The sequence below is a fragment of the Petaurus breviceps genome, unplaced genomic scaffold, assembly GCF_028583685.1.
Source record: "Petaurus breviceps papuanus isolate PSGF00001 unplaced genomic scaffold, PetGlider_PUasm1.0 90977, whole genome shotgun sequence".
Classification (NCBI taxonomy): Eukaryota; Metazoa; Chordata; class Mammalia; order Diprotodontia; family Petauridae; genus Petaurus; species Petaurus breviceps.
In genome coordinates this window covers 8,921,763-8,938,486 of record NW_027187391.1, presented here as the reverse complement: position 1 = coordinate 8,938,486, position 16,724 = coordinate 8,921,763, and the positions used below count along the sequence as shown (strand labels likewise).

At 40.3% G+C, this 16,724-nt stretch overlaps 1 protein-coding gene across 4 annotated transcripts in view; it reads right to left on the bottom strand.

The window, feature by feature from the left end:
* Positions 1–16,724, bottom strand: part of MAP7 (microtubule associated protein 7) — a 239,671-nt gene that overhangs the window by 15,476 nt on the left and 207,471 nt on the right. For all 4 annotated transcript variants that reach the window (XM_069077289.1, XM_069077288.1, XM_069077286.1 and 1 more), the window contains 6 exons: positions 8,045–8,225; positions 6,122–6,305; positions 5,183–5,284; positions 4,455–4,505; positions 4,297–4,354; positions 1,900–1,987 (listed from right to left, as the gene is read on the bottom strand). In XM_069077289.1, the coding sequence (XP_068933390.1) occupies positions 1,900–1,987; positions 4,297–4,354; positions 4,455–4,505; positions 5,183–5,284; positions 6,122–6,305; positions 8,045–8,225 (664 nt within the window). The remainder of the gene's footprint in view (positions 1–1,899; positions 1,988–4,296; positions 4,355–4,454; positions 4,506–5,182; positions 5,285–6,121; positions 6,306–8,044; positions 8,226–16,724) is intronic.

Sequence of the window (16,724 nt, the reverse complement as noted above, 5' to 3'; positions counted from 1 at the left end):
ACACAGCTAGTGAGTATCAAGTATCTGAGACTGGATTTGAACTCAGTCCCTCCTGACTCCAGGATTGGTGCTCTATCCCCCACACCACCTACCTGCCCCAAGATAATATATTTAAATATACAAATAATAAACATTTTTCTTTCCTAGGAATGTAGCATTACTAGCTCATTTTCTTTTGAAAATTGATGAACCCGAAATAAAGAAATGTTGACTGTATACTGCCCAATAGACAAAATGTTCAAAGCATCCAGGTGGTGCAGTGGATAGACCACTTGACTGGAGCCCAAGTTCAAATCAGACCCTAGACACTAGCTGTGTGACCCTAGGAAAGTCACTTAACTTCTGTCTGCCTCAGTTTTCTAATGTGCACAATGAAAAATGAGGATCCTCCCTCCCAGCATTACCATGAGGATCAAATAAGACGCGACTTGTCAAGCACGTTGCAAACTTTAAAGTGTTACATAAATTCTAGCTATTGTTACTAGTATTATCATTATTAATTAGCCAACAAACATTTATTAAGTGCCTACTATGTGCTGGGGATACAAAAAAAAAGGGCAAAAGAGTCCTTGCCCTCAAAGAACCTCCAATCTAATCATTATTATTATTATTATTGTTAAAAAGGAGACAATTTTTTGTGGAGTTTTCAGTGAAGTCAATCAATAAGCATTTACTCAATGTCTGCCTTGTGCCAGGGGACCCAAAACCAAGATGAAACAGTCCCTGCTCTCAAGAAGCTTTCAGTCTACTAAGGGGCCAGATGGGGCATGTATAAAAAAGGATAAAGAACAACTCAATACATGATGATGGGAGGGGGTGGGGAAGGGGAGGACTAACAATTAGGGAAACGAGAAAAGGGGAAAATGGGGAAATGAGGTTGTACTTGAACTGAGTCTTGAAGGGAGCTGGAGAGTCCAGTAAGTGAAGGTGAGATAACATATGTAAAAGCACAGACATTTTAACTGTTGTTATCTTTAGTGTTGCTGTTATTCTAGGCATGGGAACAACCCATGCAGGAGCATATGTTAAAAAAAAAATCTATAAACAGTACATACCTCACAGGGTTGTTGTGAAGATGAATTGAAGCAACATATGTCAACTCTTTGTAAATCTTAAAGCATTAGTAGATTCTAGCTTTTACTATTTTCTTTTGTCATTAGGGAAATGGAAACTTTTTGCCTTTTTATTTTTGCTTTTTTTTGGAGGGGAGAAGGGAGGGCAGTTGGGGTTAAGTGACTTGCCCAAGGTCACACGGCTAGCTTTGTGTTAAGTGTCTGAGGCCACATTTGAACTCAGATCCTCCTGACTCCAGGGCTGGTGCTCTATTAGCTGTACCTCCTAGCTGCCCTGAAACTTTTTGCTTTAATGAGTGATTACCAAGAAATCAAAAAGATGACAGAGTACGAGGCCAGATTTCTTTTTAAGAATGCTGAAGGGGAGGGGCGCCCAGGTAGCACAGCAAGTAAGAGCACCAGCTCCAGAGTCGGGATGACCTGGGGATCAAATCTGGGCTCAGATACTTAGTATCACACCCAGAAATAACTGGCCATGTAACCTTGAGCAAGTTACTTAACCCCGATTGCTTTAAAAAAAAAAAAAGAATGCTTAAGGGGGAGGCTAGATGGCACAGTGAATAAAGCACCAGCCCTGGAATCAGGAGGACCTGAGTTCAAATCCGGCCTCAGACACTTAACACAAAACTAGCCGTGTGACCTTGGGCAAGTCACTTAACCCCAATTGCTCTACCTTCCCCCCTCCAAAAAGCAAAAAAATAAAAAAAGAATGTTTAAGGAAAAATATGTACAGTACATAGTTGCAAAAAAAAAAAGTTTCACTTTTGGCTAAAAATAATTTTTCAAAGACCCCCAAAGCCTCCACTGCTTGCTTGCTTTGGCTCACCTGTCCATGGTCATCGTTGGCTGATGTGGGCCAGTCACTGGTTCTCCATTTTGTGAAGAGTCTGTCACACAGGGAAGTGGTGATAAGCCTGGGTGTTTCCACAGAGAAGAAGAAATTTGAATTAACAACAACAACAAAATCAAGCCTCTGGCTAACACACTCACACTCTTACGTGTATATATACACATCCAATAGAGCCAAATGAAATGGTGTGATGTGCTATATAAATAGCAATTATAGTTATCTAGCTAGGAATGTATGTAATGCTAAAACAGAAACAATTGTGTGACTTTTGATTAAGATCATGTCATGAACATGAAAGTAATGTAGCCTTAATAGGCTTGCACTTGATAAGCTGTTCTTTCACATTTTAGTGCAAGTCATCAAAAAAAGAAATTTAAAAAATTTCAAATTTGTTTTGAAAATGTACAAAATATATTTGTTTTGAATTAAGATCTCATAAGGCAGGGATTTTTATTCCCAAGTGTGCTTCCCTAAGGTTCAGTGCTATTAGAGCTTAATTTGGAGCCAATGATAACCATTGAGAAATCTGATCTCAGAATTTAGGGTAAGATTCAAAGGCCTGCAGCCACTTACTCACAGCCATGCCAACCAGGCAGCAGGGTTTCAAGCAAATCTGTAGCCGCTTTTGGCTAGAATTGTAAATAAGAGAACAACGCAGCAATTTCAGGGGGTTAATTTTGCAATCTGGCACAGATTTAAGTGCCAGATTTAAAGTAAAGCTGTAGAAGCTGCAGAGACCCTGGGAACCAGAGCCATGAAACAGCTGGTCTCCAACATGGGGAGGCCGAAGCCACTGAAATTCGCAAAGCAGGAAACAGCTAGAGTATCCAAAGAGTCTGTGCAACAGATCTTAGTGGAATCTGATGATGTTCTGAGCATGGGAAACAATTAGACTTAGATGGTAAGGACAGACTCAGATAAATGATACCCAGGGATAACCCACAGGTTGCATTTCTGTCAAGGGTTTTAATGCCTTCCCGCTCTCGTGTGCTCTCTCACACACACACACTCACATGTGTATATATGTAGGGTCACACGTGTGCATTTGTACACACATATCTATATGTATATATACAAACATCTACATACATATACACATCTGCATATAGATATCTATCTACATACAAACTTCGTCTTGTTAGTATGGTAGAATGGGATGAAGAAATAGCTCAGACTCAAATAACAGGAAGTGGTAATCTCTCTGTCTCTCAGAAAAGGAAAAGGGCCTAGTATACAAGGAACTTTTCCTAGAGATTACAAATGACCCCTACCCCCAATATTTCTTCTTCTTCCCTCCCTCCCTTTCTTTCTTCCTTCTTCCCTCCCTCCTTCTCTCTCTCTTTCTTTCCTTTTTGGAGGGGGGAGCGCAGGGCAATTGGGGTTAAGTGACTTGCCCAAGGTCACTTGGCTAGTGTTACGTGTCTGAGGCCAAATTTGAACCCAGGTCCTCCTGACTCCAGGGCCAGTGCTCTATCCACTGCACAGCCTAGTTGCCCCAGCTGTTACCTTTTAAAACATTCCCAACAGTACAATAATACTTTTGAGGTACATTATGGGTCAAATGGGCTTTGGCAGGCTGACTTGGGAACCTGTCAGATATAGCACTTTCTTAATGGGAATATGCCTCCTATGAATGCTCATTCATAGAAGCTGTTTGCTTCCTTAAAATAAATCCTTTTTATAAGTTAAGGACTTCCTATATTTGTATGACTAAGCTATTAAAAACAGAACTTCTATTAAGAACTCCAACAAATTCTTAATTATAAAACTGTCCTAGCCAATCCAGGAAGGTCATTTTTAGACATCAGCCTCAAGCACAAATTGCCCAAATAAGCAAGTTAAAAGTTCTTGGAGAAAAAGGCAAGTTTTAATGTAAGTTTTAATTTCATGGTAAGTAGCAAATGAAATTTCAGTTAACACAAAACAGACACTTGTTGTAATCTTGCATTTAATTCATTTAAAAGAAAGGCAATGACCTCTCCTTCCCTAGAAATGTCATGTAGTAGTCGAGATTTTGCCATAAGAATGGAATTGGTGACCTCTTCCAATTGAGATATTACAGGATTTCAGTTTTGATTTTTTTAAAACAAAAAATTTCTTGAAGATTTAAATGAGTATACAACTTCTAAATTCATCTGTCTGGTGGTACAGTGGAAAGAAAGTTGAACCTAGGGGATTTGGGGTTCAAATCCCAGCTCTGTCACTTACTATCTATATGATTCCAGGCAAATCACAGATTCCTTGGGCCTCAATTTCTTTATAAAATGGAAGAGTTGATTTATATGGTCTTTGGGGCCTCCTCCATTCTAAAAATGCGATTCTATGATCCCATTATATTTCTGGGTGTCTTTGAGAGTACAGTGAAGTAAATACCTGTTTCACCTGTAGTATCTCCCTTGGCTATGTCTCCATTTCTCTGGTCATTAGCTTTCTACAAAAGAAAATACATTAGTTTATAAATGAGAGCAATAATGTAAAACAGAAAAAAAATAACCTGCTCTAAGTCAGTTAGGAAGAAAGAATGCTGTTACCTTATCTGTAGCTTCTGTTCTCCTGGTTCTTTTCATAATTTCTTCAAGTCTCTACCAGGGAAGAAACAGCCAGAGTTAGATCTAGAGGTAGAACGAGCCTAGCACACTTTATAAATGAAGCAAATCAGTAACGTTTTCATACCTTTGTGCTATTTTTTGAAGAAACAATAGCTGTGTCCCAAATGTGTGCCAGGACTATGTTCACAAATTTAAAAAAATGAATATCGATATCTTTTGTTTTTATATCACTTTCATTTCTAACTAGGCCTAGTGAGCAAATTGTTATGACAAAGAAAGGGGGAGAAACCAATTCAGTGAACCTAACAAATACACCAGTCACCTCTAGCAGCATATGCAATATTCCCTGACCATAGTCCCCCAGCTCTGCCAAGAAGGGACAGAAGTCCCTCCCAAGGTATTAAGCAGAAGAGAGTAAGCAAAGGGACTCAAAAAGTCTCATTTCTGAGCTGAAGTATGGAGTTAGACATTAGGTTAGACAAAGGAAATAATGTCCTTATAGTGATGGCTGCTAAGCATCAGGGTGGATTATTAATGGAAAGAGAAAAGGTTCTTTTTTTCCTGGGACTGTTGAACAGGGGTCTTATTCAGGGGTCACGGATGGAGAAGTGGTTTCCTCTTGCCCTTCTTCAGATCTCTAGGTCTATATAGAAAGTGTAAGTATCCAGAACACTGTGTGCAAACTTGTTGTAAGCAGTGCGTCTAGTTACCTTCTTCCTTTCCAAGCGGGCCTGTTCTTCTCTTTGGAAATGCTTTTCTCGTTCTTGTCGAACCCTCTCAGCTTCCTCTCTTAGACGGGCTTCTTCTTCTCTCTGATGGGAAAGAGTGTCCTTTGTTTTACCACCAAATGGGAGACTTTCTACCTACTTTTACCAACCTCATAAAAATATAGTGAGGGTAAAGAGAAAAGATGGGAAGATAGAGTGCTGTGCCTGGAGTCAGGAAGACCTGAGTTCAAATGTGACCTCAGATACCTACTAGCTGTGTGACTGGACAAATCACTTAACCCTGTTTGCCTTAGTTTCCTCATCTGTCAAATGAGCTGGAGAAGGCCATGGCAAATTACTTCAGTATCTTTGCCAAGAAAACCCCAAATGGGGTTGTGAAGAATTGAACATAACTGAAAAACGACTGAACAACAGTCTGTATGTACTGATAAAGGAAAAATATAATAATTTCCTTTTGAGATTATTATTTGAAATCTGACACAGGATCATAGATTTAGAGGCAATCTAGTCCAACTACTTCTTTTTATAGATGATGAAATTTGGAGGTGAAATGAATGTTACACAAGAGCACACAAGACATGAGGCAGAGAAAGGTCCTCTGGCTCCAAAGACAGCAATCTTTCAACTCTACCGTGATGCCTCCTGTAAACAATAATGATAGTAGTAATAACAATTATAACACTTTTTTTTTTTTACTGTACCTGAGACAGAAGGGAAGTGGCCACTTGGGATCTCCCAGCTCAGGGGTGGGGAACCTTGGCCTCGAGGCCATGAGGCCCTCTAGGTCCTCAAGTATGGCCCTTTGACTGAATGAGCTGCACTTGAGGACCTAGAGGGCCCATGTGGCCTCGAGGCTGCAGGTTCCCCACTCATGTACCTAGCCCTTTTGAAAATGCACTCACCTTCCTAGTGCCCACACACCTGTTTCTGGACCCGCTCCATTTCTTCTTTTTCTCGTCGTTCCCGCTCTTCCACTTGCCGGCGCATCTGTTCTACCCTCTCCCGGGCCTGTTCTTGCTCTCTCTCGGCCTCTAATCTTCGGGCTTCCTCCTCTCGACGAGCTCTTTCTTCAGCTACTCTTTGAGCTAATTCCTCCTTCTTTCTCCTAGGAATGGATAGGACAAAGAGTTGCCTGAAGTAGGCTTGTGTTGTGGTTTATCACAAAGACAGTTTACAAATGTGACTGGCAGAAAATCTCTACTGGATACATCGAATAGCAATAAAGGACAAAATGGGAAGGCCTCAGGAAGATAGATGCATGCGGTAGTCCAAGAGGAACAGGTCACCCAACATATCTTACAGGAGACCAAGGTTCAGAGATTTGACTATTTTCCAAAGTTGAGATTTATCTAATGCTATGCTTCTTCAGTCACTAATTTGAAACTTTTCATTTCAAAGAAATTTTTACTATACTGAGACAGAGGGGAAGTGTCCACTTGGGAACTCCTAGCCCAGGGGTGGGGAAACTGTGGCTTCACAGATACAAGGGCCTAATTACTATTTTTCAGCCATGAGTATGAATCTTAAGTTGTTTGCCAGTAATTGGGATGGATTTACATCGATCCATTCCTAATAGGCCAATTGTTATTATTGGGTCATTTTCAGTTGTGTACAACTCTTTGTGATCCCATTTGACGTTTCCTTGGCAAAAGATACTGGAGTGGTTTTTCATTTCCTTCTCCAGCTCATTTTGCAAAAGAGGAAACTGAGGTAAATAGGATTAAGTGACTTGCCCAGGGTGACACATCTAGTAAGTGTCTGAGGCCTGATTTGAACTCAGGTCTTCCTGACTCCAGGCCCTGTACTCTATCCACTGTGCCACCTAGCTGCCCACTGGGTCACACTAACTAATAATTTTTTTTTTTTTTTTTGCTTTTTGGAAGGGAGAAGGCAGGGCAATTGGGGCTAAGTGACTTGCCCAAGGTCACATGGCTAGTAAGTGTTAAGTGTCTGAGGCCGGATTTGAACTCAGGTCCTCCTGACTCCAGGGTTGGTGCTCTATTTTCTGTGCCACTTAGCCGCCCCTACCTAATAATTTAAGAGTGGAATTCTAATTCCATAATCACAGGATCATGTATTTTGACCTGGAAGGGACCTCAGAGATCAAGGTCGTTCCCTTCACTTTACAAATGAGTAAAATGAGGCCCAGAAAGGTTAAGTGATTTGCCTAAGGTCACACATGTAGAAAGTGGCAAAGCAAAGGTCTGCTGACCTACAGCCAGCACTTATTACACTATCCCATGCTGGTATCCAAGGTTAGGCACTTGCAAAATTCCTTAACAGAGTTAAAGATATTCTTTCCCTATGGGACAGGGGTAAAACTGACTTATGTGAGGAATGAATTTATCGACCTTAACTCATTAGCATCTTGGGATAATGTCTGAGTCACAGGAATGGAGCATTTGACAGTTTCATATAAGCTAGAAGTTTCTTTACAGGAAGACAATTTGTATTTATTTTATTTATTAAAAAAACACCAAATGGATACATGAATAAGACTTCATACTTTTGAAGTAGCTGACTTGGAATCAGGAAGACCTAAGTACAAATCCTGCTTCAAACACTAGTTGTGTGTGACTGGGTAAGTCATTTAAACTATCTCAGCTTCAGTTTTCTTATCTATAAAATAGGGGTAGCAATGGTACCTCCATTTCAGGTTTTTTGTGAGAATCAAATGAGATAAGATATGCAAAGTGCTTTGTAAACTTCAGAGCACTATGTAAAATGCCTGTTCTCTTCATTTTAAAAACTTGGTTTATGTCAGTGTTTAAGGCTTAGTCCACTTATCACTCAGATGTGACTTTATGGCACACCCTTACTGGACAGGCAGCTCTGCCTCTTTACCTTTCAAGCTCTTCCCTCTCCTTCTTTTCCCGTTCTTCCTTCTCTCTCTGTTCCCGAGCTAGCCGCCTCTTCTCGGCCAGCAGTCTTGTGGCCTCTTCTGGGTCAGTGGTCCCCGCAGAGGTCTTACCCAAACCAGATGAGGGTAGGGTGGATGGCAAGGATGGCCCTGATGCTGGAGTGGCTGTTCAATAAGAGGAAGGAAATTCAATGGAAACAATCCCATGAACAGAACAGATAAAATAGCCCAGAGAACCTAAGTTTACAGTTAAGTGTCCTAAAGGAAAACACTAAGTGAAAATTCTGAGGTTTCAAGGATCTGATGCAAAATTTTATCCCTGTATCTGGCCAATAAATGACAAAAAAAAAGTTTCCTTGAGGAACATACACAAGGCAGACACTCATTTTTCTTAAACAAGGTCTTATTTGTATACAAATCAATCAGTAACATAGATTGAGTATCCATTGTGAGTACAGTACTGAACAGAGTAAAAGATAAAATTCTCCATTTGTCTCATTTCTTCTCTGATCTTCAATTTGGTATCTATTAATTACTAATTTACTGTATCTAGATAATAATCCTTAGCACTCTTGCCACAGAGACATCTTAGCTGAAATCATGTCATAATGAGCCATTGAGGCTCTCCTCCTCCTACCTCTCACACTGTTACCGGGAAGGAGCCAGGTGTGACCAGAGATCACATAACGTTGGTGTATCCCACACCTCCATCTCAACTCATTTGACTGAGAAATGAAGAAGCAAAACCCGACAACTCAAATTTCAAGGTTCTTTCACCAGAGCTAAGCTAGAGTCACAGGAGATGTGAAAAGGAGTTCCTTACTACTCTTTGTACCATCCCTAGCCCCTACACAAGAGTCCAGAGATCATGCTCCAATATAAGGTGAAAAAGTAAATTGCAGATCCTGCATGCACCTGTACCATGTCTACAGTGGAATGTCAAATACAAGGAGGCTTCCAGGCTCCCAGCAACACAACTGAGTGAGTCCCTGACCAGATTAAAATGTAACCAGGAAATATTTAATAAAATAAATTAAAAATACAATAGAATATATATAACATTAATGCATGGTTTTCTGCATCAATATGCAGCCCACAGGAGTCCTAATCATACTGTTTAGCGGTCCTGGTGATGTCCGTTTCTAAAAGTTTGACACCATGGCCCTACACTATTATCAATATCTAGCAATAGTATGTCATCTCTGGTAACTGTCAACTTTATTCTGCCCTTTAGTTTTAGTGTGGTTGCTGGTGGTATAGTGCATAGAATGCTGGAAACAGTCTTAGGGAGAACTGAATTTGAATCCTGCCTCAAACACCTACCAGCTTTGTGACTCTAGGCAAGCCACCTATCTTTTCTTAGCCTCAGTCTGTACATCCATAAAAATTGGAGATAATAGCACCGGCCTCACATGGTTGTGATGTTCAAATGAGATCTACAAAGTGCTTTGCAGACTATAGAACACTCTAGAAATGTCAGCTCTATTATAATATCTAAGTCTTTCCCCCACATCTATGATTACTGGTCATTTACTGTCACTCTATTGTAAGCTTTTCTGCTGACTGCATTCTGTATTCTTCTTGAAAGCAAGAAGATATCTCTCTATTCTAGGAAAAACAAGCACCCAGCATGCACACTTACAGGCGGAGCAGGAAATAAATATTTGTTGAACAAATGACTGTACACAAGCTATCTTCTTGGGTTTTTTCATCTCTCACCGTGTTCCAACATAAATAGACATTAGATTCTTTTCCCTCCCTCTGGCAACACTTCTTTCATGTCACTTATCCACCCCCTCACTGTCATATCCCCTTCATGCCTTAATCCCTTTCTAGCATTTTCTGATGCTGAGAGCTGTAAATGTGCATGTTAATGCCTTCACTGGGCTCTCCAGGCCCACCATGGGAATACCCTAAGTGGGAAACAAAACACAGGAAGACAGTCTTGGCTCGGTGGTTTGGTTCAGTCCCTTCCCAATTCACTCTGGTGACCATGGAGGGGGCAGGGAGATAGGCTCAACACCAAGACATTTTGCATAGCCATTTTTACATGACTACATCTACACGAGGGCAGGCAATCTCCAAACACTTAGTGAAGACTGCCCTGAAACACTGTAGGTAACAGGCGGACATTTTCCAACTGACTGCTACTCACCCCACCTCTCTTAGTGCTACAGGACAGAGTCCAGTTTCAATTTACTTCTTTTATGCATGAAGTTCAGTGAAATTTATAAGAACAAATTCCCACATCTCAATGATATTGGCTTTGTTCTTTTATTATATGTTATATATATTTATATGTGCATATATACATATATAATATATACATACACACATATAAATATATATAAATAAATACACACATACACACACACTGAATTTTGCAGTTTTCCCTTCCAAAGTCCCATTCCAGTGCTTCAGCATGGGGTGTTGATGACCCTGGGTCCTCAAAGGCTATCCCAGCAGAGTATAAGTTCTAGAAGGTTCTACCCAAGCAAGAAAGCCTTCAAGTATAGTGCCTGGAACATAGTAGGCTCTTCATAAATAATTATTTACTGACTGGTCTTTCTAAGTTCAGAGAGGTTCCTCACCAGCATGCCTGTACATGGACAAGTGCTTCATCCTCAGCAACTCACAAAGGTACATGTCCATGTGGCCACAGAGGGGTCATAATCTGCCTCAGTGGAGGGAGAACCCACGCTGATTATTAAATCACTGATGCTTGAAGTACTGCAGTAACTTACAGATAAGGATATATCACTTGCATAGAAGTTGAGCGAATTTGCCAAAGGGAGTAGTGGGAAGAATGGCCAAGAAATATCTCATGAATCCTGGTAGTAGTTTTAATATTTTCCCCTTTATCCTTCCTCATTAGACTCAGATTTGAAAATAGGCAACAGAAGCAACAGACATCTGGAAACCCTTCAGAAAAGGACTGAGGGAGCATCTCCTCTTCCTCCCCTACAAGGATGTTCTTTTTTGCTTGAAGCTCCTGAACTGCAACTCAAAGATGATCTTCAGATCTGCAACTTTTTAGGTTGCATTATTTTAGCCCAAAGATTAGCAGAGTTTTCTTTCTATTGCAATAATGATTTTATTAAAATGGATTTTAGATAAATCAAATTCTGATTCTACTTTGCAACTGTTTCCCTGGCATGCAAATCTCTATAATATCTACACAAAACTACTTGGCAACTCACCTCTGATAATGAAAGTCTATTGAATCAAATGGTCTGAAGTAAATTTTAGTGTAAGTTAAGACATGCTTTCAACCTAAATGACACAGTATGGAACAGAAACAATCAGTTTTAAAAATAAATGCTGCAAATTCTGGATAAAATTCTGGACATTTCAGAAAACTGAATTTCTCTCTTAACCAACCATTTAAGCAGGGAAGGGTCCTACTAGGGTCCAGAGCTGATAAAAAGGATTTGAGCAGAATAAACTCATGTGCACAGGGCACCAGTATGTAAATTTGAATAGAGTACTGGTTTGAGAAACATTAGTACCCTCATTGTCTTTTTTTTTTTTTTTTGCTTTTTTTTTTTGAAGGGGGGAAGGCAGGGCAATTGAAGTTAAGTGACTTGCCCAAAGTCACACAGCTAGTAAGTGTTAAGTGTCTGAGGCTGGATTTGAACTCAGGTCCTCCTGACTCCAGGGCTGGTGCTCTATTCACTGCGCCTCCTAGCCGCCCCTTAGTACCCTCACTGTCAGACATTCAGTGAATCAATCAGATGCATTACAACCTAGAAAAGGACTGGGGCCATAGTTTTGTTGTCATATTTTTTGTGTCATGTCTGACTCTTTTTGACCCCATTTGAGGTTTTCTTGGTAAAGATACTAGAGTGGTTTGCTATTTCCTTCTCCAGTTCATTTGACAGATGAAGAAACTGAGGCAAACAGGATTAAGTGACTTGCCCAGGGTCATGCAACTAGTAAATATTTGAGGTCAGATCTGAATTCATGAAGGAGTCTTCCTGCCCCTAGGACTGGCACTCTACCTCACCACCTATGTGTCCTGGGTCCACAGCCCTCACAATTGATATAGTCTAATACTTAACAATGCTTTTGTCTTATTTTTTTCTTATTGTCATTGTTTTATTTATTCCATATCCACCAGTCTTATCCAGCACTTAGCCCAGTGCCTGGCATATAGTAGGTGCTTTATTGATTGATCTATGTTCATCCAGCTTCCTCCTACTTGATTATAAACCTTTCTATTGTTTTGTATATCTATACATAGTCAGCACTTGATAAACTGTAATGCCGAACATTTACACAGTACTTTAAGGTTTGCAAAGTACTTAACCTATACTTCCATTCAGTCCTCACAACAATTCTTTAAGATCCTCATTTTGCAGATGAGGAAACTGAGGCTGAGAGAGGGTAAGAAACCTTCCTTAGTAGATTTCAAACTTACATCTTCCTAACTCTAGTTTAAGAAGTTCCATTCAACAGGCAATTTAGCTGTTTCTTTTTTTTTCTTTTTTTTTTGCTTTTTGGAGGGCAATTGGGGTTAAGTGATTTGCCCAAAGTCACACAGCTATTAAGTGTGTTAAATGTCTGAGGCCGTATTTGAACTCAGGTCCTCCTGACTGCAGGGCCAGTGCTCTATTCACTGTGCTACCTAGCCACCTCAATTTAGCTGTTTCTAAATATCTGTTGAATGAATAGATACACAAATAAGACAATTCCAACCCTTCCTAGGGTGAAAAAAAAAGAGTTGATAAACCTCTCAGTGCTCTAAGCAGTTCACTAACACTGTATGTTTCAGAGAAGTCAACCTGTATTGGTGGAGGGAGTTTCCTCACTGGGAGTTCTCCAAAGGCCCAGTCCCTATCCCTAACATCACATACAGAATAATTTTAGAGCTACAACACAATACAACAGGAGACTGAACTGGAGAGTACAGAGTTCTATTTCTATTTCTGCGACAAACAAGCCTCAACCCCTCAGGATTTCCATCTGTGTAACAAAAATTTAATTGAGTTGCCACTTTCCCAGTCTGTAAACTTATGCACATTCTCTTTACAGTGAGTAGTTATACTCAGTACCACTGGTCCAGTTGTTGGCTCAGTACTTAGAGCAGTTATCTGGGCAAATGGCTTCTATGGAGAAGGGGCCACCTAGTGCCACCAACTGCCACTTAAAAGGCCCTGGAGGAGAAATAGGAGGCAGCTTGTGATGGACAAGTAGAACCACTGTCCCCTTGCCCACCATCTTCCCACAGACCCTGACAGAAATAGCCCAGAATCCTGAGCCCAAAAGGCTCAGGAATAGCGGTGTCCCCCAAAGTGCCAGAGCTGCTTCCAACTCAGCCCCCATAGCTACAGGAAGAAGGGGAGAAATCATTGTGGAGAGGGGAACCTACCTTTCTTATTACCACCAGCACCTGCTAACCAAACTGTCATCAACAGAAGCCTTAGGAATGACAGCAACCTCCCCCATCAGACTATTACTCCTGCTTCCAGCCTAGCCTTCACAGCCATTATCTCCTGTGGAGAAGGGGCCAGCCATCCTCAACAATTACCAACCACCTGCCACTCATGAGTCTGGCAAGCCAGCCTAGCTGAAGCAGCCAGGCACCCTGGGGGAAGGACAAAAGGAAGTACATGCTGCACCAGGTCAGTTTATCAATATCACTTCCCCTTTATACTAAATGGAGATGGCTCGGGACCCTGAACCTAAGACCACTGGGAATAACGGTACTTCCAATTCTCTGCCATCATCCTAGGAAACGACCCCTGTGGGAATGCCACCCGGGAAGCGCTCTTGCAGGTACACAAATTGTCATATTGGTTGAAGACCATTATTACCAAAATCTTTGGTACTGTCAAATGGTTCAACATCAGAAACTGATGTGATTTGAGAATGACTTTAAAAGAGGCATTACTATATTTTTCACTGTACCCTAAGGACCATGAGACTTTTCCATCTGACATACAGACGAAGCCTTCCTTACGTATTGTCTTATTAAATGCATTGAGAGTTCCTTATGAGCAGAAACTGCCTTCTTCTATTTGCATCTCCAGTGTTTAACAGTGTTGTACTTAATAAACGTTTCATTCAAGTTTATGAAATCTAATACAACCCTTCCATTTTCTTCCTACTTAAAGAGATAAATCTTGACCATACTGAATTGGCAAATAGGAAAATTCTAACAAAGTAGCTACTCAGGAAATTATTCTCATTACTTTATGCATTCTATCAACTTCAAAAAGAAATGGAAGAAAAATGACATCATAGGAAATGATTTAAAATGGAAACATAAAATTTAAATGTCATATAAAAACAACAGTTTAAATGACTTTTAAAAATAGTAAAAACTAATTTTTGAAGAACATGTAACCTAAATCCTGATTACCAGAAGTAAACACAAGTTACACTTTAATTTTGGATTTATCAAATACATTCTACTAGATGAAATTGATTTCTAAAATTTTCATAAATGGAATTCTCTGTGCTAACAGAAGACAAGAAAGACAAAATAGCACATAATCCAAAATCTTTTATATTGAAAGCTTTGGGATGCTGTCAATGTGGACAAAGACAGATTCAAAGATGCAAACAAATCAACAGCATCAACAGTCATAATGTTTTATAGCACTTTACAATTTTTAAAGCACTGTCTTATCTTATGACCCCCACAATAATTTTCTGAGGTTGACAGGGAAGCTATAGGATCACCTCCAAAATCTCTTACAGCTCTGAGTCTACCATGGCTGTTTCATAGATAAGAAGACTGGGGCTCAGAGAGGCTAAATCATTTACCCAAGGCCACATAGCTAGTTAATGGCAGAGATGGGCCTCAGTCTACCTTTCCAACCATAGCATACATTACTCCCCTCTAATCACTTTATGGTTCAAGCCAGACTTGCCTGTTTGCTATTCCTTATGTAGAACACTCCATCTCCCATCTTTACACCTTTGCAATAGCTATCTTTCAGCCTGTACATAAGGTCTTTCCTGATCCCCTTAGTAGCTGGTCCCACTGTCTCTCCTTCCTCCCCCCAGGTTATCTTGGATTTGTTTTGTATATACCTATATCTGTGCATGTTGCCTTTACTCTCAGAAGGTAAACTCCTTGAAGGCAGGGACTGTTACATTTTTCTTTGGTATCCTCGACATCTAGCAGAATGCCTGCACATAGTAGATATTTAATAAATGCTTGTTGATTAATGAAAACCTTATTCAGTACCCTTTCAGTCACTTGGACATTTACTATCTTGTCTGACTCTGGGCAAATCACTTTACTTCTGCCTAGATTTCCTCAACTATAAAATGGGGATAAAAAAAGCACCTACTTTGCAGGGCTATTGTGAGGATCAAATGAGATCATATTTGTGAAGCTCTTAGCATAATGCCTGGCACATAGTAAGTGCCTATAAATGTCTATTTCCTTTCCCTTTCCCCTTTCACACACACACACACACATTTTAAACATATATACAAACACACAGATATATTCTTACCCTGTCTAATCCCCTAAAGCATTATTAGAGAATTTAGTGTTGGTAGGAAGATCATCTATTCCAAGAATTCCCTTTACAATATCCCCATCTAATTGTTATCTAGCATCTGCTTGATGCTCTTTAATGATGGGAAATCTCCTGCCAGCTTCACTTATAGGTCAGCTGTTTGGAATTTTTTTCCTTATGAGGGGCTATAATCAGATTTTTGCCAATTTCTTCTAGTTCTCCCCTCTGGCTTCAGGAAAATCACGTACATAGCAAGCTGAATCCCTCTTGTATGTAAAAGCCCTTCAAATACTTGAGAGCAAATGTACGTCCCTCATCTCCTCCCTGCACCCCCAAATCTTCTCTTCTCCAGGCTAAAAATCTTGAGTTCCTCATTGTCTCCAGCCCTTTTATCATGCTCTGGGTCTCCTCTCATTTGTTAATATTCTCCTTAGTATCTCTGGGCTCTTTGTGCAGTACCTGGACGATCCAGCCTTCATTCCTGATACATGACTGGCTCACCTCCTTTTGTGGTCATGTATTTAACTGAGGGAAGAGGAGAAGGTTTGGAACAACCACTTTTGGAAATATCATATGGAATCAGAAAAGGAAGAATCTATGGCTTTAGATAAAATATCATAACCATTCAAACTCTGGTCACTTTTGCACACACTTTTGTGAGAGGTCTCCATTTCTTTCCCTAAGTCTCCGTATAAGTGTCTATAGTAAGTTCGAAAGCACAATTTGATTCAAGGGCTAGAGGCCAAGTTCCATGATGAATCAAGGCAGCATGGCCAATGAGGCATATCTACAACCTGAGCTTGTAGATCACTTAAGCCAGGGCCTCTTTATTTTATATCATTCAGCCACTAGAAATAGGATTGAGCTGGAAGTACCTCATCACTATTATTTATTTATTTTTTACTGTCAATGCTATTCATATTAAAAGATAAAGTGACTTGCCTGGGCTCACCCAGGTAAGTATGTGGCAGAGTTACAGTTCCAACTTGGGTCTATCTAACGACAAAGCCAATGATTATGACTCAGAACATACCTTCACCAGAAGCTGTTCTCCTTCCAATGTGTAGAATTCTAGTATCTGCTTCTCTGATCACAGTATCTTTTCCCTCTTCCTCTGCCATGTCTCCTAAGCCTTCTTTCTGCCCTCATCATCACTCTAATCCTTCCATCTTCCCCTGTTTTTCCA